Source organism: Dendropsophus ebraccatus, chromosome 4 (assembly GCF_027789765.1).
Source record: "Dendropsophus ebraccatus isolate aDenEbr1 chromosome 4, aDenEbr1.pat, whole genome shotgun sequence".
Taxonomy (NCBI): domain Eukaryota; kingdom Metazoa; phylum Chordata; class Amphibia; order Anura; family Hylidae; genus Dendropsophus; species Dendropsophus ebraccatus.
Window position 1 is genome coordinate 100,164,390 of NC_091457.1, and position 24,476 is coordinate 100,188,865.

Sequence of the window (24,476 nt, forward strand, 5' to 3'; positions counted from 1 at the left end):
CTGGTAAAATTTAAGAGGAGCTGTGATTGGTTGCTGTGGGCAGTTTACACCAGGTGTATATTTACATTCTTTCATAAATCTCCCCCTTTGGGTTTTGGGATGGTAATTATTCGTTTTTCGTTTTTTTTTTTGGGACAGGTGGAGAAGCCTAAAGTAAAGGAGGTGCCTCCAGCAGGTAAGGGCTCAGTGCAGCAAGGTCAGTGTCATTACTTGGAAGGGTTTGCACTAAGGTTAAGTGTGTTTGTTTGCAGTGACCAAGAAGGACTCCAAGGCCAGGTATGTGACCCCCCCCCCCAAAAAAAAATAAAAAAAAATAATAATAATAATAATAATAAAAAAATATCAATGGTGTCTACTGAGACTGATCACATGTGAAACAAAGCTTCTTTTCCCTCCTCTTCCATGTGGCGGATAGCAGCACTGAAGGCATTGGGTATGTCACATGTCTCCCCTCAGTAATTACTTGCCACCCATGTGTAACTGAGTGATGAGGTCATTGAGTGAGGTCACAAAGAATGAAAGGGTGCATGAGTGAGGGCATGATTTGTAATGATGGTGTGTGATTAGGTAATTGTGTGAGATCATGTGATACGAAAAGCCTATTGTGTGAGGTCACGAAGTGTGAAAAATATTTGTGTGAGGCCATAGGTGTTGTGACATCATTTTTTTTTTTTGTAGGGTGCTGAGCTGGATCAGTCAAGGTCTAGAGAAGGTCATCCCACAACCAATAAAACAGGTATACACCCATCAGTGTAACAGATGGCAAAGCACAGAGTAGCTCCCAAGAACCACATTCGATAAAGGTGTCTTCTTGTGTTGGCAAAGGGCTTTTGGGCCCCCACGGACACCAGTGCCTGGGTACAAATAAAATCTACAAGCTGCCACCTATAACTCCCCCTCCTAATGAACTTGTTGGGCTGAGTCCCCCCTGCAGCGGGTGGTGCTACATTTATCCAGGTGCCTTGTTGCCCTTTAGAGGTCTAGATCCATAAATGACAGCTCTTGGTGTTTACCTATAGACACACATATAAAATATTCAGGAAGTATGCATGATGTGACAGCATCAGGTGCTCTTTATTTTATATGTCAGTAAAAAATGTTCCCCTTCTGACAGGACTCTCAGAATCTAACACTGGGCCAGGTGGAAGAAAGTAAGTACCCCCTGCTCATACATGCTTCTTCCTGTTATGTTGTGTTCTCTTTTTATATCAGTAGTGAAATACATTTATATATTTACATATCCATGGGTGTACCGATGATAAATTAGCGGTGCAGCTATAGTTGCATACTAGCAGATGTGTCCATGTTATACTAGCATGAATCTATAATTATATCAACAGTGCAGCTGTAGTTACTCATCAGCAGATGTGCCCATGTTATATCAGCAATGCAGCTATAGTTACATACTTGCTCATGTGCCTATGTTATATCAGTAGATGCGCCCATGTTATATCAGCAACGCAGCTATAGTTACATACTTGCTCATGTGCCTATGTTATATCAGTAGCTGTGCCCTTGTTAAAGTCCTAGTGCAACCAAAATTACATGTCAGCAGATGTGCCCATGATATCAGCAGTCTAGCTATAGAAACCAAAAGATGTGCCAAAGTTTTATCAACAGTGCAACCATAGTTACATATTGGCAGATGTGCCCATGTCATATCAATATTGCAAGTATAGTTATATACCGGCAGATATGCCCATGTTATATCAGCAATGCAGCTATAGTTACATACCACAAGGTGTCCCCATGTCCTTTCATTGGTACCTTTCATTTTATTACCATTGTCCATATTATAATCTAAGAGGTGTGCACATTTATTCTCTCACATTTCCTTAGGGGAAAGTTTCTCTCCCACAGTGGGTGGATGATCTAAGGGATGGGGGTATGAACTAGGGTATATCTTATTAGCTCTGAGGCCTCCATGATGTTTTTCTGCCCTGGGCTTGGGGGCTTAGGGGCAGCACATTCTCTATTAATTGTTTTCTCTTCTCCTTTGTTTCAGAGGGGAGTGGGGTTTAATTACCCCTGAAACAAATGGAAAACAGAAGACACTGGAGCCGTGTCCTGTCCCTGGGCCCCGAACATTCCGCCTCTGCTCTCCAGCTGTAGTCATACACTAGTAGCAGCACTAGAGTCACCACCTTCTAACGCTGCACTGAAATCACTGGTGTACACTGCTGCCATAGACTCATACAAGGCTGCTATTCCCATATGAGTGGCCATGCTGAGCACCTTTGGTGACATAACCATTGTTTCTTCGCAAATAATGCGTGATCATCACTGCACCGCACATAGTCCTCACTAAACATGTCATAGTTATCATTGAACCCTTCATAACCCTCCTAAGGTTTTCACTGCATCCTTGATGGTTGTCAGTGTACCCATCATGGTCATCATTGCACCCTCCCATGGTTGTCACTGCATCCCTGATGGTTGTCAGTGTAGCCATCATGGTCATCATTGCACCTTCATATTCATTAATGCACCCTTTCAAGTCTCTGCACCCTTTATAGTCATTATTGCACCCCGATAGTCATCACAGAGTCATAATAAAGTAATGGTACCACCTTTCCCAGCTATGAATGTATCATCCTTCACTAGACAACACAAGTGAGAATGAAAATTCTCATGAAATGTCATGAAAATGATAAAATAAAGTTTGTGCACTTTGTCTTTTTGTGTTGTGTTGTGTTGCGTTATGTAATTGTGTCAGTGTCCCAGTCAGGGGTGTAACTTTAAGGAGGTAGCCCAAATGCATTAGAAGACCCCAGTATTTTAAATTGCACATGGTGGGGGGAGGTTTCTCTCACACATTTTGAACTGTGGTCCAAGAGCTTCACGTTATACCTCTGTCCAATAGTAAGTGTGCGGGGCATTGTGTTCTTCTATTTTGCTCCCGTATCCACTGCTATGAGCAGTAAGGCCCCATCGTTCTGGTTCTGTAACGGGCAAGACATTTATTTAGTTTGTTGGGCCAGTTACTCAGTCAGACTTTTGTATTGTGATGCTGCATTCATATCCTATGTTATACGTTCTCAAACCACCAAACAAGGATACTTGACCCCTAACACTATTCCAACCACAAGGCTGACATTTCCACCATTACAATCACCTGAGTATTGGAATCTATTTTATTAATATATTCAGTGGGAAAAGTCTGAGGATGAATGATACTGTAAGTATAATTGTCACATACTAAACAGTAAATGGCAATGATGAGCCTTAAAGCGTAACTGTCATTTCTGGGTAATTTTTCTGAAAACAATAAATATCTATAGTACAAGCAATTTAAAAAAACTCTGAAATAGGTTTTATATACCAAAAGAGTTTCCTTATGTACTGAAAAAGCTGCTTTCCTAGCTCCCCCCTCAATTCAGAAGAAGCAGGATTTCTGTGTCCATTATGTGGCTATGGAGAGGGTAGGGGCTGAGAGGAGTGAGTGAGCACAGAGCAGTCCTGCACAGCACAACACCCTGCAATCTTCTCAGCAAGTTCCTAGATAAGCACTGACCTTTCTGATCCCTGAATCCAGTGTTTTAGGTGCCCAGACAGTCTACAAACAGCTGACCTTCATGTCTCTTCTCCCTGCTCACTCATCTCTATGGGGCCCCTCCCCCCTCCATAGGATAAAATGGACACAGCAGAACCCGTCTTCACTGGCTTCTATATAATAAAGACTGATTTGTCTGATAATGAACAGATAAGAAGTGAGCGGGGGGGGGGGGGGGGGGGGGGGTCTTGGAAATTGCTTTTTGAGTACAGAAAGAGGCTTTTTTGCCTAATAAAACCTATTATACAGTTTCTTAAAATCGCTTATACTACTGATTTCCGGCACAGAATCCCAGTATGATTGTTTTTTTTATCTAAATAGTTTGAAAATTCTTTGTATATATATATGGCGTAATAGATCTTTATAATTTTCTAATATGGAGCCCAAAATCCCTGTACAACTGTTTATTGCATTATATAATTCTATCTTCCTGCATCTGCCACTGACATATGACATTGGACGCTGTAATTACGCAGTATGCAGTGAGCTCCACAGCTCCCCTATTTGCTGTAGCAAGAAGACGTATGCCATGTAATATAATGCCATGTAACTCTCTAGGGTATTGCATTTTGTAGATTTTTAGCAGAAAAATGCATTTCCTCCCACTATGCAGATGTATTAGGGAATCAATCATCTCGGACCTATTAACTTTTATCATTCTGGACCTAATAATCACCTGATGATAAAACATGAAGATTCAGTTTAAGTGGTTGTACTGATACACATCACAAGACCTGACATTGGACACTGCTCACATCCTGTAAGGGATTATCCAGCCTATAAAGAGAATCTGTCAAGTCCCAGGTGCCTCACACACCATCCTGGTTATTTCTAGTCAATTACGAGATGCAAATCAGTTGCCATGACAGTGAACTATACAAGTGGGCAAATCATAAAGTCTCCTACAAGGACTAAACATGTTTTTAAAGGGAAACTACCGACAGATTAGAAGCATCTAACCTGCTGTTATTTCCTTATGAGGATGATAGTATTTTTTTTTTTACTTTGATCCTTAGAGCTGTTTTCAGGAAATTTGTAGTTTATTTCCTATGTAATAAGGCGTTTTGGTGCACTGGGGGCAAGGCTATCGCCCCCAGTGCTCTGATCACCCAGAGTGACCTGTCCCTCTTAATGAATATGAGCAAAGCGTTGCCACAATACTCATTAGGAGGGGTGAGCTGGGCTGGGCAGACTGGTGCACTTAGGGTGGTAGCCCTGCCCACAGGGCACCAAAACGCCTCATTATGTATGAAATAAACTACAACAAAAAAGAAACACAATCATTCTCAGCGCCCCATTTTCTATAGGGACATAACAGGTTAGATGTTTTTAACCTGCTGTTAGTTTCCCTTAAAAAAAAAAAGTAAAAAAAGGTTTTAGAAAGAATTTAAAAAATGCTATATTAATATTTAAAATACCACTCCTTTTCCCATTTTTCAAATAAGAAAACATTAACATAAGTTGCGCCACTGTGCCAAATGGGAAAACTATTAAAAGGTAACATTATTGATCCAACCCAACGCATGCCAAAAAAGGAAGAAAACTTCACATCACACTTCACATCATACAATAAAAATAGTTTAAAAAAAAAAAGGTCTCCAAAATGCTGTAAAAAAACCCCTTCAGTCTCCTCACAGGTCTGCAGATGAAAAAAACAAAAAGTATTATAGGGATCAGAATGCAAGGTTATTATTAAGTTTTGTTTTTGCTGTAATTATCCTGACCCATGCAATAAAGGTAACATGTCAGTTTTAATGCACAGAGAACAAAATGATAACATAAAAGGGGCAGAATTGTGTGGGGGTTTTTAAAAAATTTCATCCCACAAATAGTTTATTGGTAAAATTACGGATGGCAGTGAAAAGTACAATTGGTCCCAGAAAAAAGAATCCCTAGAACAGCTTAATTTATACAAAATAAAAGAGCTACTGCTCTGGGAGGAGCAAAAAAACACCTAAAATGTGGAGTGGAGAGTTTGTTGTCAGTTCCTCAAACATTGCTTGTTTTTCTAGTTTCAATACATTATCACACCCACATTTGTATCTATTATTTTCCTGCAGTTTGTATTCTGCCTCCAACTACTGAGCAAGAACTCTCTTGTGTGGAGGAAACTGTGAGCACAGAGCCGCAGTCAAATGGAGGTCCAGCAGAACAGGCACCTGATGGTAGGTCTGATATTTATTGCTGCATGAAACTCTTGACTGTCTGCATTGTGCCTGGAAGCTGTGAAGAAAGCTTCCTCAACAATTACATTTTTACATCATTGTAGTCTCCTGTGAAAACACACAATAGAGACAGACAGTAATATAAGCACCGCGAACTTGTGTTCTAGTGACCAGTCTACATGATACAAGCTTCTTGGTGTCACATGGTACTACATTACACTACTGTACCACTCATAAGTCAGACGTTTCTGTCTCACACAGTGATAGATATGACTAAGAAGGCCTTTAAACCAGCCAAGTCTGAACTTGCGACAAAAGTCCCAACCCAACTATCACATTTTCTTCTTGACCTGATTCTGATCCTAAGGTCACAGTTCTCCAGTCTGAACCCAGTTTCCAGGCTTAAGTCCAGAAATATTTTTGCAGAAGTATTAATTTCACGCTTGTCTATTGAATCTAACTGCAGCCTTATTGCTAATGGGTGGGATATAGACACAACTGGTACCTGCTATGCTCTAAACAAAGGCAACTGATATGAGCTTGTAGTTGATGGCACTGTATCTGGCTTGTGAACAATCTGGTAACCCCGTGCCCTGCTCCTCCCTTCCAGGGAGAGGTTCCATCGGGGTCCCTGAAGAGCTGAGTAGAGGCTTCAACACAGCAGAAAATATGGACCAGGATGGAAGGAGCATGGACATATCAGAGAACCAGGAACATTTTCAAAATGAGACAAATACCTATAAGCAGGAACATAGTGGAGACATCTGTGCAGGTGGTATCAAGAAGAATCCAAGAGACCAGATGAATGAGCACGTGGATTTAATCCAGAAAGATTATTCTGAAATGCGTGAAATGCCATGTCTGAGTCATGGTCCGCCTACAAGATATGAGGAGGAAGTGCAGTGTTTGAGCTATGATCAGACTACAAGACATGAAGAAGTGCATTGTATGAGCAATGATCAGTCTATAAAGAATGAAGAAGTGCAGTGTATGAGCAATGATCAGTCTACAAAGTATGAAGTGCAGTGTCTGAGCAATGATCAGTCTAAAAAGTATGAAGTGCAGTGTATGAGCAATGATCAGTCTACAAAGTATGAAGAAGTGCAGTGTATGAGCAATGATCAGTCTACAACGAATAAAGAAGTGCAGTGTATGAGCAATAATCAGTCTACAAAGTATGAAGAAGTGCAGTGTATGAGCAATGATCAGACTACAACGAATAAAGAAGTGCAGTGTATGAGCAATAATCAGACTACAAGACATGAAGAAGTGCAGTGTGTGAGCAATGATCAGTTTACAACGAATGAAGAAGTGCAGTGTGTGAGCAATGATCAGTCTACAAAGTATGAAGAAGTGCAGTGTATGAGCAATGATCAGTCCACAAAGTATAAAGAAGTGCAGTGTATGAGCAATGATCAGTCTACAAAGAATGAAGAAGTGCAGTGTGTGAGCAATGATCAGTCTATAAAGAATGAAGAAGTGCAGTGTATGAGCAATGATCAGTCTACAAAGAATGAAGAAGTGCAGTGTATGAGCAATGATCAGTCTATAAAGAATGAAGAAGTGCAGTGTATGAGCAATGATCAGTCTACAAAGAATGAAGAAGTGCAGTGTGTGAGCAATGATCAGTCTATAAAGAATGAAGAAGTGCAGTGTATGAGCAATGATCAGTCTACAAAGAATGAAGAAGTGCAGTGTCTGAACTTGGAGCTTAATGAAGCTCCATGTTCAGAGACAATAAGAAAATGTGACCAAAAAGAAGATACTCAGCCTGACAATAATCTTCTACAGCCTAATATTCATGGAGAAGGAAGTCAGTTCAAGAATGGACATCATCTGCAAGATGATATGAAGGAGACTGAACAAAAGATAATACATGAAGAGGAGAAACCTACAGAGAAACCAACAAAAATGCATGGAACAGAAGATCTAGAACAGTCAACCACACTTCTGGCAAAGGATAATGTTACTATGCTTAATGCTGATCTGAAGAGATCAAAGACAGGACATGTTGAAATAAAGGATCAAGATGTTGTTGATAAAGTGGAGAGCCCGGAGGATGGCATCATATGTCTTGAAACTGGCCAGATAAACAACCAGATTAAAATAGAAACCAAGATGGTGCAGAGGAATGAGGAACATGAAGTTAAACCTCAAATGACAGGTGTAGAGAGCCAAGAACCAAGTGTTCAGATGGAGGAAGCTACTATACTTTGTCTCCCACAAGAGGCCACATCTTTACAGGTCACAGGAGACAAGATGACAGACACATTCCCTCAATCAGAGAGACAAGAGCGCCCAAGTGTAGGAGATGGAATTTCAGAATGTCAAAAGTGGCAGCCTGTGGAGGAAAACCAAACCAAGAGACAAAAAGAGGGCAACATACCAGCAGATGACAGTATGGAGATGGAGAACTGGAGGTCTCAAACTGAGGAGAGAGAGATCCAAACAGAAGACACTGCTTGTCAAACCACTGACCTTAGGGGGGATTCATATGATGAGGACACGCCAATTCAGACCGAAGAACGACAAACTCAGACAACACCACCCCAGGAGAAGGAGGTCCAGCATGATGAAATGGACATTTTCAGAGAGCACCCAAAGGGGACTGTCAATGATGGCCTAACCCATGGCAAGATTACACATAATGAAGATGATATATTAGGAAAAGTTGATGAAAAAGTAACCTCAGCAAGAGAAGGAATGGTGACTGTGAAGGCCCTACCTGAAAAGGTTGCCATGAAAGATAGGAAAGAAAATGACAACAGCCAGTCCTTTCCACCCAGTGTCCCTTGTAACATTGTCTACAAGACCCCAAAGCATGATGAGACACTTATCCCTGAAGCTGCTGCACTGGGCCCCCCTGAAGAGTTACAGGATCGAGAAGGTATAGAAGACATGAAGATCTTGGAGGTGTCATTTTCAATGATCTGCCCTGTTGATGATAATATAGTGAAAAATAGCCCTGTTTTGTGGTCTTAAGGTGCCAGTGGTGATGTTCAGGAGCAACTCCCCAGGAATATCACCTGTAGATATCCAATATTTTTAGGTTTGCTTGTTTTAGAAATTGTCAGTGATGGAATCCTGGTCACATGATAGAGATACATCCACTTACAAAGAAAGGAGTCTTCTCTAAAATGTAGTTGAACATACTACAACATAATAAAGTATCTTTCTGCTCACAGGCAAGACCCTTCATCAATTTTACATCCTGCTCGACATATACACACAAGGTTTACTGAGCACTATACATACTTTCTTACCAGTGCTGACTGTAGGCTGCATGTTGCCCTGTGCAAAATTGCCCTCTGGTGCTTCCACTCCATTTTTTAATGGGAGCTTCTGGCATATACCTCTGATGGAAGCCTGTGATGGATAGGTGTGAATGGGAAAGACTGGGCCCCAAGTAGACTAAACCAGATAGCATGAACATTTACCAGCTCCATGTAAAAGTCAAAGAGATCGTCCGGATACATATATATATATATATATATATATATATATATGTTTTTTTTTTTTTTTTACATATGGTTAGAAGATGCGTTAACAAAAAAAGTCATAGTCAACTACCCCAATCCCTCACAGCTTCCAAGAACTCCTTGTCCCTGTTCATTAATGCTGCTTCATGGTTCCTGCCCCAGCAAAAGTTGCCTACTCATCCAATGACTGCCTAATATGGGACATTTGTCACAGGAACTAGGATGGGGCAGTGATGAACAGGGGCAGAGAGGCATCGGAATTGCAGCTGCTGGGATGGGGGTAGGTGAGTATGACTTATTTTTTATTTTTACCATGCCTTCAAATATATGCAAACAAATTTGGAAAACCCCTTTAAGGCATGGCTACATTTGCTTGCCAAGTCACTTAAAGACATGTAATTAGGCTGCCACATTTGCGCTTACCCTTACAGTTTTAGGAAAAACATAACAAACAGTTGAGCATAAATTTATGCAGACTTCAGACCAGACCCAAAGATTAACAGATCTTTTATCATGATCCTTAAGACAATGTGGAAAAGGGCTTATAAAAGGCAAAGCGGCTCTAATGGGGCACTGAATTCTGTGCCAATTTGCAGTTCATTTTTAAGTCTTTTCAGTGCCCAGTACTCCAGTTAGTGTATTAAAGCCTGAAGGGACTGGTCTGTTGCCTGCTGGACTTTGCACTTGTGAAATAGCAAGATGACCTTGTAATATACGGTGCTCTACCACACATAAACATTTCATAGAGAATGAGGGCCTCTCTAAGTGGGGCCCCTGCCCTTTCTTGCACCCTTACACTGACTGATGTGATAACATCATTGCAGTAGTGCATTTCTGTTACTGTTGCCACCAGACAGAGAGAAGTGCACATAATAAGTTGTGCCCAACCCGCTGTTGCCCACCCTACAGTCTGGCAGCTGGTGCCCTGTGAAGCTGCATAAGTTGCATGTACCTAGTGCCAGTCATGCTTATCACCATCTTCTGACTTCAGCCCTCTAAGGACAAGCCATGGTTTGTCAATGAGGGATCCATAGCCCCCCCTATTCCAGCAGGGCATACTTGCTCTGGATTAACTAGGGATCCTGCACTAATATATTAGCTTGGCTTGAGTTTGGGTGACACCCATGACAATTTGATATTGTGCCACACTGGGGGGGGGTGACTGTCTACATGTGTTTTTCTTATATATAGCAAGTCATTGACTCAACAATAACTAGGTTCTTGCCATCTCTCTCTTTCTTTCTTTCTCTCTCTCTAGTAGTAGAGTGGTCAGAGGACAAGAGCCTTGTGACTGACGATATCAAGTCCCACCTCCACGATGATTCTGCGCCAGACGTGAGCACAGAAGAAGTTGGAACACAACCTGAGGTTCCTTCACAACCTGAGGATGCAAAAGGGTGAGGAGTTTAACGTAACGGCTTGTTATCTCCAGTGCCGACAGAACCTGCTTCTCCCCATTTTGTCACCCATAATCTGTAGCAATAAAAGTATTTGTGGCATGAAGGCCAAGCCACCCAAAAATAAAAAAATCCTGGCAGACTGTACAGCTGAAAGACCTGGTAGTATACAGAAATCCAGTGACACTGCATGAAAGCCTGGTTTTAGTGCACATCCACACTCATTCATGGTATTCCCAGTAACTAAGTGGCTCTATAGAATGTCACTAATATTCTGATTGTATGCCAAGCTCCTGTCTCTCCTTCCCAAGTGATGATTCTATATTTCCTGACCCAGGGTGGAAAAAGAAGTCTTGGAGTCTGATAATGAGTGAGTATTGGATGACCTGTAGAGTGCCTCCTTATGTAGTTTCCCAGATATATAGCATCTCTATATGTAGTCTCTTAGATATAGAGTGCCTCCTTATGTAGTCTCCTGAAAGTCTCCCTTATACATAGCATATCTTTACGTAGTCTCCCAGACATAAAGCACATCTTTATGAAGTCTTGTAGAGAGTGTTCTCTTTATGTAGTCTCCTGAATATAGAGTGTCTCTTTATGTCAGGGGTGGGGAACCTCCGGCCCGCGGGCCGCATCCGGCCCCTGAGACCTCCCGATGCGGCCCGCGGCCCGCAGCTCCCCTGTGATGCGCGCCGCTCTGGAGGAGGAAGGAGCCGGCATACACAGCATCCTCCGGTGTCTGTGACAGCTGCCGGACACAGGAGGATGCTGTCTATGCCGGCTTCTTCCCCAGCAGAGCGGCGCGTGTCTTCAGTCTCCTGCGGGCCGGGCGCGATGACGTCATTTCATCGTGCGCCGCCTGCAGGAGAAAGACCGGCACAGAGGACATGGGCAGCGTGGGAGCGGAGGTAAGGTGAGTGGGATGTTTATTTTTTTTATTTGGGGGTTAACTAGGCCACCAGAGACATGCCTGATGGGGGTTAACTAGGCCACCAGGGACATGCCTGATGGGGGTTAACTAGGCCACCAGGGACATGCCTGATGGGGGTTAACTAGGCCACCAGGGACATGCCTGATGGGGGTTAACTAGGCCACCAGGGACATGCCTGATGGGGGTTAACTAGGCCACCAGGGACATGCCTGATGGGGGTTAACTAGGCCACCAGGGACATGCCTGATGGGGGTTAACTAGGCCACCAGGGACATGCCTGATGGGGGTTAACTAGGCCACCAGGGACATGCCTGATGGGGGTTAACTAGGCCACCTGGGACATGACTGATGGGGGTTAACTAGGCCACCAGGGACATGCCTGATGGGGGTTAACTAGGCCACCAGGGACATGCCTGATGGGGGTTAACTAGGCCACCAGGGACATGCCTGATGGGGGTTAACTAGGCCATCAGGGACATGCCTGATGGGGGTTAACTAGGCCACCTGGGACATGACTGATGGGGGTTAACTAGGCCACCTGGGACATGACTGATGGGGGTTAACTAGGCTACCAGGGACATGCCTGATGGGGGTTAACTAGGCCACCAGGGACATGCCTGATGGGGGTTAACTAGGCCACCTGGGACATGCCTGATGGGGGTTAACTAGGCCACCAGGGACATGCCTGATGGGGGTTAACTAGGCCACCAGGGACATGCCTGATGGGGGTTAACTAGGCCACCAGGGACATGCCTGATGGGGGTTAACTAGGCCACCAGGGACATGCCTGATGGGGGTTAACTAGGCCACCAGGGACATGCCTGATGGGGGTTAACTAGGCCACCAGGGACATGCCTGATGGGGGTTAACTAGGCCACCAGGGACATGCCTGATGGGGGTTAACTAGGCCACCAGGGACATGCCTGATGGGGGTTAACTAGGCCACCTGGGACATGACTGATGGGGGTTAACTAGGCCACCAGGGACATGCCTGATGGGGGTTAACTAGGCCACCAGGGACATGCCTGATGGGGGTTAACTAGGCCACCAGGGACATGCCTGATGGGGGTTAACTAGGCCACCAGGGACATGCCTGATGGGGGTTAACTAGGCCACCTGGGACATGACTGATGGGGGTTAACTAGGCCACCTGGGACATGACTGATGGGGGTTAACTAGGCTACCAGGGACATGCCTGATGGGGGTTAACTAGGCCACCAGGGACATGCCTGATGGGGGTTAACTAGGCCACCTGGGACATGACTGATGGGGGTTAACTAGGCTACCAGGGACATGACTGATGGGGGTTAACTAGGCCTACCAGAGGCATCACTGGGGGGGTTAACTAGGCTACCAGGGACATGACTTGGGGGTTAACTAGACTACAAGGGGCATCACTGGGGGGGTTAACTACAATAGCAGGGGCATCACTGGGGGTTAACTACAATAGCAGGGGAACTAGGGGAACAATACTTTGCCTTGCCCCGGGTGCTTCAAACCCACGCTACTAACTGCCGCACACGGTATGCGGTCCTCGAATGATTTTATTAATGCCCGACCGGCCCTCGACATGGAAAAGGTTCCCCACCCCTGCTTTATGTAGTCTCCTGGATAAAGAGAACATTTTTATGTGGTCTCACAGATTGAAAATGTTCTCTTTATGTAGTCTCCTGGACATAGATTAACTATTTATGTATTCCCCTAGATATAGACTGTATAGACTGCGTCTCTTTTATGTATTCTCCTGGATATAGAGAGCACCTCTTTATATTTTTGTGCTGTCTCCTCAGGAGACTTTCCTGGATTTTGGAGGAAGATGAAGATGAATCAGAGTAAGAATTGTCAGATTCTCTTCTGGGTATGGTTGTGGTGGGGGTTATAATGCTATAGGTTAAAATGTGCCTAGGGTTAGGGTTATAATTCATTTATTTATATAATGCCAACATATCCCACAGTGCTGTCCAAAGCTTGTCATCACTATATCCTCCCTGAACATTATAACATATATAAATTGTCACATGACTTTATAGGATATAATGATGCCCACAGAGGTATCATTAGGTATTCCGGGGGAGGGTGGGCTATAGGTGTTATATAATGTACTGGTGGTATAAAAATGTCCAACCTCAGGGCAGCATGTTAAGGCTACAGTAAGGGTCCTATTACACGGAGCGATTTCTAATGATTAACGATAAATGATCACAAACGAGATTGTTTATCGTTAACCTGAAATCGTTCACCATATTACACAGAACGATGCTCGTTATTGCGATCATTATTGCGATTGTTTATTCCTTCTGATCTCAGGAAAACAATGGGCAATGTGCTATTACACTAAACAATTAGTGAAAAAATGCGGAACTTGAGCGAACGAACGTGGAATTACAGCCAACGATTAACGATAATTTTAGGTTCAGAACTAAATCAACGATCAACGACATACGAATGATTTTTCAATCATTGCCTGCAATTACACAGAACGGTTATCGTTTAAATTCGAATGATATAACGATTTTTCGCACGATAATCGTCCCGTGTAATAGGGCCCTAAGAACCAGTAATCAGGGCCCTCAAATTGAACTTCTTGCAGATGAAATTATTGTTTTATTCAAATACTGTATATGACATAATCAAACCAGACCGATGTGAAAAGTATATACAGTAGAAAATACAAAGTTCGATTCTAGGGCCATGATTACTGGTTCTAACAATTGTAGCATTGAGGAATCCCTTTGTACAGAGCACCTGCATTGGGAAAGTGCGGTACAGACCTTTAAGGCTAAAATAAGAGGCTGAACCATCGCCTGTAGATATATCCCCAAATCTAACAAATAGCAGGACTACAAGGTGAAAAAATCCAAAGTGCACAAGAAGCAATGTTTCATCCTTTCAATCAGGTCTTTCTCAGGCATGCTGGATCAATAAACAAGTGAGGTTTTTTCCACCTCGGAGTGCTGCTATCTGATGGATTTGTAGTGTTGGTAAATATTATACTTTTCAGGGGGTATATAATCTACATGGGGTATAGTTATGTTTGAAGGTTATAATGTAGCAGATAGATATACTGTACTAGGGGTATAACTTATAATGTTTTGGAGGTAGATTTAATCTAGGGTAGAAGTATATATAAAGGGTATAAGGTATGTGTGCAGGTGGGGTATATAATATAATGAACTGGGGGTATATATCATCTATAGTAAAATGCCTAGGGTATAAATGATAGTGTTCAGGTGGGTTATACATAATGTACTGGAGGTATAGGTTATAATGTTCTGGATATCATGTCTGTACTAGGTGGGGGGGATAACTTATGTCTGTGGGTGGGAACAGGTTACTATGTACAAAGGGCGATCATGTTTAACCCCTTGTGTCGCGCAGACTGCAGATGTCCTGCTATCACAGTGAAAGTGATGAGGAGACCCGGGTGACGCAGTAAGTAGCAGTCGCTCATGATGTCCTGACGTGCAGTCCCCTTGGAGTGGTCTCCTAGCAACCCTGCCTCTCCCCTAGTTACAGTTGCGCTTCCCTTAGAAACGGTCCTGTGCAGAGAGCAGAGATGGTGTTACATGGATAATCAGATTAACACACAACCTCTCCCAAGCCACGGCCACCTGAAACAAGAAGGTACATTACCCGCCATTCAGCAAGACACTGTGGGGGAGGGAGAGAAGATACTGTGAGAGAAGATACAGGTAGACAGTACTGCCAGCGGAGGTAGAGGGGGTCCGTGCTGTGGGTGATGTGCAGGGAGCTGGTCCTGTGGGGGGTGGGGGGCGTAGAGGGTTTCAGCACTGTCTGGGGAAATATAGGCGGTCAGTATAGGCTGTCAGTACTGTGAGTTGAGGTACCAGGGAACAATAGTGGGTGAAGTATGTGGATTGGAGGGACATCTCATTGGCACAGGTCAGCACTGTATATTGGTAATACCCTGGTAACTGGAACATTCTGTCAGTCAGGTGACGGTGCAGGGTCCTCCAGAATGTCTGGACACCGCCATTCTGCCACCAACAGTAGTTGAAGAAGTGGCGAGCACTCAGTACATGCAGGTAATGTGGAGTTGTGCCCCGGGGTGGTATGTATCTTATGGTGGCTCTAATGTGGCATCCTCCTGTGATGGTGGCTGGGATTTGACGGCTATGTTTTGGCATCATTGTGTCATGTCTGCTGTGATGTCATCCTGTCATGGCTGGCCTGATATGACATTGTCCTCTGATGTGATATCATAGAGGCTCAGATGGGATGTCATCTTGTCATGGCATCTCTGATGTGATGTCCCGGTCTTGTTATGGCTCTGATGTGATGTCCCTGTTATGTTACGGCTCTGATGTGATGTCCCTGTCTTGTTACGGCTCTGATGTCCTTGTCTTGTTATAGCTCTGATGTCCCTGTCTTGTTATGGCTCTGATGTGATGTCCCCGTCTTGTTACGGCTCTGATGTGATGTCCCCGTCTTGTTACAGCTCTGATGTGATGTCCCTGTCTTGTTATGGCTCTAATGTCCCTGTCTTGTTATGGCTCTGATGTCCCTGTCTTGTTATGGCTCTGATGTGATGTCCCTGTCTTGTTATGGCTCTGATATTGGCATGGTGTCTGTCTTTTTCTGCAGGCTCTGGAACAAGCAGTTGGCATTTTCTCGGTTGAAGATTCTGGTAATATCTCAGCAGATGTCTGAATGGGTGTGCTGGACCCTAACCATTTATTTCAGTTCATCTCCTAATGCCCTTCTCCCTTCCTGGGCCCACCCATAGCACCCAGCTACAGACACAGCTTTTTACCATGTATAGTTCCTGCATCCTTCCATAATACTAGGTCTAGGAGGCACCTATAGTTCTATTACGCTTTATCAATAGAATGCCACGACTGCTGTCCATCCTGAGCTACTTGGTTCACAAGTAGAATACCAGAGGTAGGGAGCAGGGCCATAGTAACAGCTGCTGACGCCCTAGGCGCTAAACCTGAAGATGCCTATCTTCGCTCACCAATCAGCATCATGATCTTCTAGTTTCTGAAGAAATTCCCACCACAGGATTGGTAGATTGGTTGGTAATAGCTCCAGGCGTCACATTTAACACCACCACACCAGACCTGACCAATACCACCATACTGTGACTGGATAACACCGCCACACCAGACCTGACCAATACCACCATACCCCCCACCCGCCCCCCTCGAAAAAAACATCAAATTTACAGGCAAGTCTGAATAGGAGGTGAGTGACAAAAAAAAAATTCCTTCCCTGCTCCCGGTGCTGCCCCCCTCCTGCAAAGTGCTGCCTTAGGCACCGGACCACGGGTGCCTAGTGGTAAATACGGCCCTGGTAGGGAGTACACTGACTTTCACAGTAGAAAGGATGTGAGGCCTCATAGCCTGTGGATCAGGGATCTGACTGTGTTTGTGGATGATGAGACACAGTGGGCATGCTTCTGACGTGTATGAGCTTGGCTTCTCCTCTTACACTTTCCTACTCATTTAGTTCCAGGTCCAGCGCTTTGCCTGCTCTGTAGTTTCCGCCATCATGTCCCGCCACACTGCTGATGTAGAACTGTCCAGACTGGTGCCTGGTCGTGTTCGTGATGGGCGCCGCTCACAAGCTGCACTTTCAGAAGCCTTAGACGAGCTACCCAATGTTCCCCACTACCGAGCCCCTTCAGTCCCCCTCAGCTTCAGAAATGGGGTGCTGAATCCCACCTTCCAGGGGGACAGCGGCTCCCCCCACCATGCCATAGGTAGATACTATAGGACTGGTAAACTGTGTCCCTGACCCTTTTAACCTGAAGGTTGGTGTGAGCTACATCCTCACCGGGTAATCTATCTTCAATATATTTGATATAATGACTGGCTGCAGGAGAAGCAGAAGTTATGGTGCCTCCTGTATACAGTCACCTGGGTAAATCTGATTGGTCTAAAGGCCCTATTACACTATGGGCCATATTTGGAGCGTTGGCAGCAGACTGCTGTTATCTTCTATGGGCTCCCCAGATGATCTAAAGATTGTCCAGGGAGCCCTTTCCACAGCTCCCCGCTGCCCCCTGCATTTACCTGCTAACTGTTGGCACGTGTAATTGCAGCTGCATTGAGCGGGGAACGAGGAGCAAGCGAGCACTGATCTGACAGGTCTGCACTCACTTGCTCCTGCTGATTGGCCTGTGTAATAGGGCCTAAAGGAAATGTGGTCTCCAGCCTTATGCCCACCCTCAGCATGCCCTGACAGAAATAACTATTAGGACATGCACCTGCTGAAGAGCTGTAGGATGGGAGACTATTCATCTAAAGTAGAGACAGGGGACTCTCGGCCCTCCAGCGGTTGCAAACCTACAGATCCCACCAAGCCTGAACAGCCTAAGCCAAAGCTTTGGCTGTCCAGGTATGATGGGAATTGTAGATTTGCAACCACAGGAGTGCTGGAGGTTCCCCATCCTTTGTCTAAAGTCTATTAATACCTGTGCAAATATCATCCAATGCTGTGGGCACCATGTGAGGAGTAGCACTGCCTACCTGCATCTGTGTTGTTCATCATATCATAGTAAAGTGTTGCTGTGTATAATAGCTTCCTTTTTTATCATTTGTAAATATCATTCCTATCATTACCATTGTTTTAATGCATCATATTCATTCCCATGATTCATCTATGTTACCAACTCTGCTTCCTAACCACCATCTACACTATGGTGTTCAAAGTTATTTACTAAGTTCCTATGTCTGCTGTGTTGAGCATTTTCTGAGTGTGGCTATAGCTGGGAAGAGATATTGTTCTCTAAAGGTGGACCACCGAGGGCAGTGGTGATTATCCCATTTGTCTATATTGTTGATGTATAATGGCCTTGTGTGTCCTCCGTTTCCAGATGTGATGTCTTTTAGTCACCCCGCAGTCAGCATTGAGGATGTGGACTCTGGCAGCATAACAGAAGGTCTAGGATCAGTGGCTCCTATTAAACCCCCTCTGTCCCCCTACAAACATAGGACTCTGACTGTTCCGGGTACTTCCCTGGCAGCAAAGAGGTAATGACTGTCCCAGTCTGCAATGTCCAGTAATCATGTAGCATAGTACTTGATCAGGATTTCCATCTGTACATGTTGTAAACATCTGTAAACATGTTGTTGACATCCTGGGTCCATAAATGGCTGTGGTTTCACAAATTCTTAATAGGTCAGCTCTAGAAGCGAGCAAACTTTGAGCACGCTCAGTTTAGTCCGAACCCGAACTCTGCATTTAATGTTGGCAGAAGAAGTTGGATGCAGCCCTTAGGCTACCTGAAAAACATAAATACAGCCATAGGCTGGGTTCACACGCTGTATGACACCAGCCGTTCTGTGACCCAGCCGTGTCACAGAACGGCTGGTGTCAGTGAAGATCATCCCAACCAGTACCGCTACACAATGGAAAGTGCGGCCAGAACTGCACTTTCCATTGTGTGAGCTGTCCATGAATAGCGGCTGCAAAAAACTGACATGTCAGTTTTTCGTGCTTCTGCTAGGACTCCCAGCCAGAGCGTATACTATGTATATACACTCCCGCCGGGATTCCGTTGACTGCGGTGCAACATAAATTTTCTATTAATCAAGACGTTGTTGCAAATTGGCAACAACGACCGTGATTAATAGAATATTTACTTTGTGTCCATAGGCTGTATCCATGTTTTCCAGAACTCCCTAGGGCTGCATCCAACTTCTTCAGCCGCCGGTAATCAAATGCAGAGCATTGGGGTTCGGATAAACCAGAGCGTGCTTAAAGTTCGCTCATCTCTAGTCAACACTAACCTTTGATATTGCACCATATCTGGAGCTGCTCAGCCTCATTGCTCCGTACATGGCCATCAACCTTGACAGAAAATACTACATGCATAATGTACAAATTTCAGTCCTAATATTCATTCTTACAGTCGGAAGAGGACACAGTCTGAGACAGAAAACATGGATGATGCATTAGAAGCTCCAGAGGAAGAAGAGTAAGTGTGCTTATTACTGGCTGCCATCATCATGTTGTCAGCTTACTTTCTCTTTCCCTTATGACTTCTTGCAGCATTGTTTTGGATCTTCAGGCTCCTTCTGGTTCCTTTGGTTGTCTTCCTCAGTTTAATCCTCTTTTACCTTAAAGAGTCACTGTCGTAAACATTTTTTGCAGAAATCAATAGTCCAGGCGATTTTAAGAAACTTTGTAATTGGGTTACATATATGCCATTATCTGCATTTAAAATAACTTTTCCCAGGTCCCCCCCTCCTCTCCTTTCTGTCATCCACTGCTCATTATTAGGAAATCTCGACTGTTTTACATCTGTCAGATCCTGTCTGTGCTATGGAGAGGGGAGGGGGGAGGAGGAAGGAGGGGGATTAGTCGGGAGCACAGAGCAGAGAACAAAGGATTCACCACAGGGAGCCCTATTCAGAGGTCAGAGAGGTCAGTGCTGAGGTCAGAGGAGAGAGCCTGGTGATGTAGCTGTAAATTAACTCTTTGTTGTCCTGTTTTGGTGCCTCATCTCTCCCCTCTCCATAGAGAACAATGAAGACGAGGGGGGGGGGAGGGTTTGAGGTGTAGAGCTTCAAACTGCTTTTTCATGATAAAAATGCATTTTTCGGCTAATAAACCCAATACAAGGTTTCTTAAAATCGCCTGTACTATTGATTTCTGCCAAAAAATTTTTTATGACAGTGACACTTTAAAGTGTCACTGTCATCATAAAAGACTTTTGACATGTCATAGAGACATGTGAAAAGTTTTGATTGGCCCGGGTCTGAGTGTTCAGACCCATACCTATCGGGAGAATGAGCCAGAAGAAGACCACACTAAGCGCAATCCTCTACCGGTTTTGTGTCACATGATCAGTTGGACTGATAATTTAAGTCTATAGAGCCCAACTGATTATGCTGACACAGAGTGGGGAGTGGATGCACTGCAGTGGGGTCCTCTCCCGGCTCATTCTGACAATCGGTACAGGTCTGAACACTCAGAACCAGACTGATCAAAATGTTTGACATGTCTCTATGACATGTCAGAAGTTTTCTATGATAATTGTGGCACTTTAAATTAACTGGTGTTAGAAAGTTATACAGAGCAGGAGAGGTTTTCTGTTTCAATCTTTTTAAAAATATTTCATATAATAAATGTCAGAATTACAACATCATATTAAAGTTGCATCAAACACTAGCTTATGCTTATACCCTGCGTAGCATATTTGTCTGTTCACACTGATTGTCATTTATGGAAAACTGACAATAAAAATTATCTCATAAAAAAAAAAAAGTTCCATCAAAGATATTTGACCTTTATTATAGACAACACAACTTAGCAACAACATATATAGAATAGCTTGGGATCTGTATTTCTAAAACAGTGTTCATTGGCATAGAACATAGTAATCATCAAAGTAAAAAGAAAACAAGAATAAGAAAAATAATATAACAGGCACTAATGAAAATTATCAAGATGTATGGCCGGAGAGGTTTTCTATAGGGATTTGCTAATGCTTTGGACAATTCCTGACATAGAGGTAGCAGCAGAAAGCACTGTGTAAGACTGAAAAGAATCCACTATGTCCTCCGTGGACATACAGCAGCTGATAAGTACTGGAAGACTTTAAAAAAAAAAAAAAATAGAAGTTATTTACAAATCTATATAACTTTCTGACATCAGTTGATTTGAAAAATTTTCTCCCATCCAACCTCGCGGCGGACGTTTCGGAGGATAAGCTCCCCCTTCCTCATGCGCATGAGGAAGGAGGAGCTTATCCTCCGAAACGTCCGCCGCGAGGTTGGATGGTTTGGACTGAGAGGAGAGCACGTATCAGCCTGTGAGCTCCTTATTATGTCTTGTACGAGAAACCGAATTAAACTGCAAAATTTACAAGTAAAGCCTGCACTCTTGTGAGTATATGTTCTTGCGACTACAGAGAGCAAACATTGAAGAGCTGCAATACAAGGTATTTCTCGTACGCTATACACATCTTATTATATATAATTCCCCCAGAGTACACCTTTAATAAATGTGGAATCTTGTCCTCTTTCTATGAATTCAGGGTTATGGAGCGCTCCGCATCTGCTGTCAGCCGCAGCAGCGCTATCATCACAGAACGGCTACAGGAGCTGGTCCGCCTTTTCAAGGACAGGACGGAGCGAGTGAAGGAAAAACTCATAGACCCTGAGATGTCTTCGGAGGATGAGAGTCCTCCTTCATGTCAGTCTATAATAATCTGAGGCTGGGGGAGAAGGATAGCAGGGGAAACATTAACTCTTCTGTGTTTTCATTTTCTGTAGCACCATCCAAAAAAGCTGATGCTCCACCACCCCCACCTCCTCCTCCACCTCCTGAGGTGAAGAAGCCAGAAGATGCAACTGCTGCAGTGGAGGAGCATTACTGTGAGATGCTGTGCTGCAAGTTCAAGACTCGACCCTGGCGCAAATGCTTCCAAAAGTACAAGTTCCCAGACAGCATTGATCCATTAACCAGTAAGGAGATTTAGGGGGGTGTTCGGTCTAATCTGACTTCTCATGGTGGGTTTAGAGGTAACAGGGATCATAACACACAAAGCGCTGCTATAGTCATTGGAAACAGGTCTGGGAGTGACTAAAACTAACTTTCCTGCCTAGGATTCTAAAGCACAGTGCTAGCCACATATAGGCCCCCACCAATGAACCCTCAAATATAGTACAGATTTCTGGATGCCACAAGTCTGTCCTAATGTTCTTTATGTATAGAGACAATAGATGTGTATATTCTTCTGCATTGCAGCAGGCATTACTTCAGTCTATAGTTCAGAAATTACCTGCCTCACAGAAGGATCTGTGGTCCTCATTGCTGTCTCTTGTGTGCAGACCTCATGTATGTCCTGTGGCTTTTCTTTGTGGTTATGGCGTGGAATTGGAACTGCTGGCTGATCCCTGTGCGCTGGGCTTTCCCATATCAGACACCAACAAACATCCATTATTGGTTATTAATGGACTATCTGTGTGACCTCATCTATCTACTGGATATCGTTGTCTTCCAGGTCCGGCTACAGTTTGTGCGTGGTGGTGACATCATAGTAAGTACCAGGCAACAGCCATAGCAAGTGCTGTTGGTGAATGATTAGCACCATACTGTTCTTTATATCATGTAAATTGTCTGAATAGCCCTACAAATCCTGTATATCATTTATACATCCTTCCTGTTATGTGCATTGTCTATATATCCTTGTATATCATAAATAGTCTATAAATACCCATAAATCCTGTAGACTGTCAATGTATCCCGCCATATCATCTAAATATATCCCTCTACATCCTGTATATCATATTTATATCATGCTATATGTATATTATCTATATATAACTCTACATCTTGTACATCATTTATATATTCCTCTACATCCTATATATTATCTCTATATTTTCATTTACTTTATAGACAGATAGAAAGGAAATGCGTAAAAACTATATCAAGACTGAGCGGTTTAAGGTAAGTCCTTGGTTTCTGTAAAGATCAGTGCTGGAGTGTTATATTGTTGTCAAGATTGGTGTGACAGACTGTTGGCTATTTCCTTACTAGATGGATGTCATCTCTCTCCTCCCTCTGGATCTTCTCTACTTTAAATTTGGAGTGAAGTCCATCCTGCGTTTGCCACGTATACTAAAGGTGAGTGAATGTGGAGGTGCTGGGCTGCACATCATACACTGCAGGTCAATAACCTATATCATCTTCTATTTCAGTACATGGCCTTCTTTGAGTTTAACAACCGTCTGGAGGCAATTCTGAGTAAAGCGTACATCTACAGGTTAGTGCCTGATGTTCACAGCTCTGCTATTAGGTTCAATGACAATAGATTACATCTGTTGCCTGTTATCTATTACCAGAGTCATACGCACCACTGCCTATCTCCTGTATTGTCTGCACATGAACGCATGCCTCTATTATTGGGCCTCTGACTACGAGGGGCTGAGGTCAACCAAATGGGTGTATGATGGAGAGGGCAACAGGTGAGTAGGGCCTATTCCAACTCTCCGTCACATAGCATCCCCTGCTCCATCTGTCACTGGCACTTTCTGTAAAACTGATTGTATTGTTTGATTTGGCGTCCTTGCTGCCTATATTCTGCTATATTCATTCATTATGTCATATTCTTCAGTTACATCCGCTGCTATTACTGGGCCGTGAAGACTCTAATCACCATTGGGGGCCTCCCAGACCCACAGACACTTTTTGAACTTTGGTTCCAGTTGCTGAATTATTTCATGGGTGTGTTTGCCTTCTCTGTAATGATTGGTCAGGTAAGTAGTGACACAGATCTATGCATTAGTGAACCGATATAGGGAAACATTAATATTGAGGAGCAATGTTACCATTCTGTACTCCTGGTATATCATGTAGTGATTACACTTTCCATGTGTTGTAGATGAGGGATGTTGTGGGTGCAGCAACAGCTGGTCAGACATATTACCGCAGCTGTATGGATAGCACCATAAAGTACATGAACTGCTACAAGATACCACGATCAGTTCAAAACCGTGTGAAGATGTGGTATGAATACACCTGGCAGTCACAAGGCATGCTGGGTAAGAGCTGATGCCTGTGTATCAGGATTTGCATGTCAGATTGATCACACTGTTGTCAATGTGTTTGACACCTCTGTTGGCAATCATTGGTGGTCAGGTCATGCCCCACAGTATAATAACCTTTCTCTTATATTAATCTAGATGAGTCAGAACTGATGGTTCAACTTCCTGATAAGATGAGGTTGGATCTCGCCATTGATGTAAATTACAACATTGTTAGCAAAGTGGTGCTCTTCCAGGTAAGGGCTGCAGCTTTTCTTTTGTCCACATTCTGTTTTGCCCCCTTCCCGAAAGGTTGTCGTTATTACCCATTGCTGGGTAACTATCTCCATTTCACTTGGCAGGGTTGTGACCGCCAGATGATTTACGACATGCTGAAAAGACTTCGCTCTGTCGTTTACCTGCCGGGAGACTATGTGTGTAAGAAGGT

General features: G+C 43.8%; 1 protein-coding gene across 7 annotated transcripts in view; it reads left to right on the forward strand.

Annotated features, from left to right (window-relative positions):
• CNGB1 (cyclic nucleotide gated channel subunit beta 1) overlaps positions 1-24,476 on the forward strand; it is a 49,574-nt gene that overhangs the window by 20,963 nt on the left and 4,135 nt on the right. For 4 of the 7 annotated variants that reach the window (XM_069966415.1, XM_069966417.1, XM_069966416.1 and 1 more), the window contains 25 exons: positions 139-175; positions 252-276; positions 383-433; positions 679-736; positions 1,115-1,151; positions 5,614-5,718; positions 10,456-10,594; positions 10,932-10,964; positions 13,316-13,357; positions 14,904-14,957; positions 15,478-15,571; positions 16,131-16,173; positions 18,367-18,523; positions 19,405-19,470; positions 21,535-21,692; positions 21,773-21,964; positions 22,331-22,539; positions 22,902-22,952; positions 23,043-23,129; positions 23,204-23,268; positions 23,348-23,470; positions 23,620-23,761; positions 23,887-24,046; positions 24,188-24,285; positions 24,391-24,474. In XM_069966415.1, coding sequence (XP_069822516.1) covers positions 139-175; positions 252-276; positions 383-433; positions 679-736; positions 1,115-1,151; positions 5,614-5,718; positions 10,456-10,594; positions 10,932-10,964; positions 13,316-13,357; positions 14,904-14,957; positions 15,478-15,571; positions 16,131-16,173; positions 18,367-18,523; positions 19,405-19,470; positions 21,535-21,692; positions 21,773-21,964; positions 22,331-22,539; positions 22,902-22,952; positions 23,043-23,129; positions 23,204-23,268; positions 23,348-23,470; positions 23,620-23,761; positions 23,887-24,046; positions 24,188-24,285; positions 24,391-24,474 — 2,310 coding nt within the window. The remainder of the gene's footprint in view (positions 1-138; positions 176-251; positions 277-382; positions 434-678; positions 737-1,114; positions 1,152-5,613; positions 5,719-10,455; positions 10,595-10,931; positions 10,965-13,315; positions 13,358-14,903; positions 14,958-15,477; positions 15,572-16,130; positions 16,174-18,366; positions 18,524-19,404; positions 19,471-21,534; positions 21,693-21,772; positions 21,965-22,330; positions 22,540-22,901; positions 22,953-23,042; positions 23,130-23,203; positions 23,269-23,347; positions 23,471-23,619; positions 23,762-23,886; positions 24,047-24,187; positions 24,286-24,390; positions 24,475-24,476) is intronic. The other 3 variants (XM_069966418.1, XM_069966419.1, XM_069966420.1) reach the window with 3 other exon arrangements.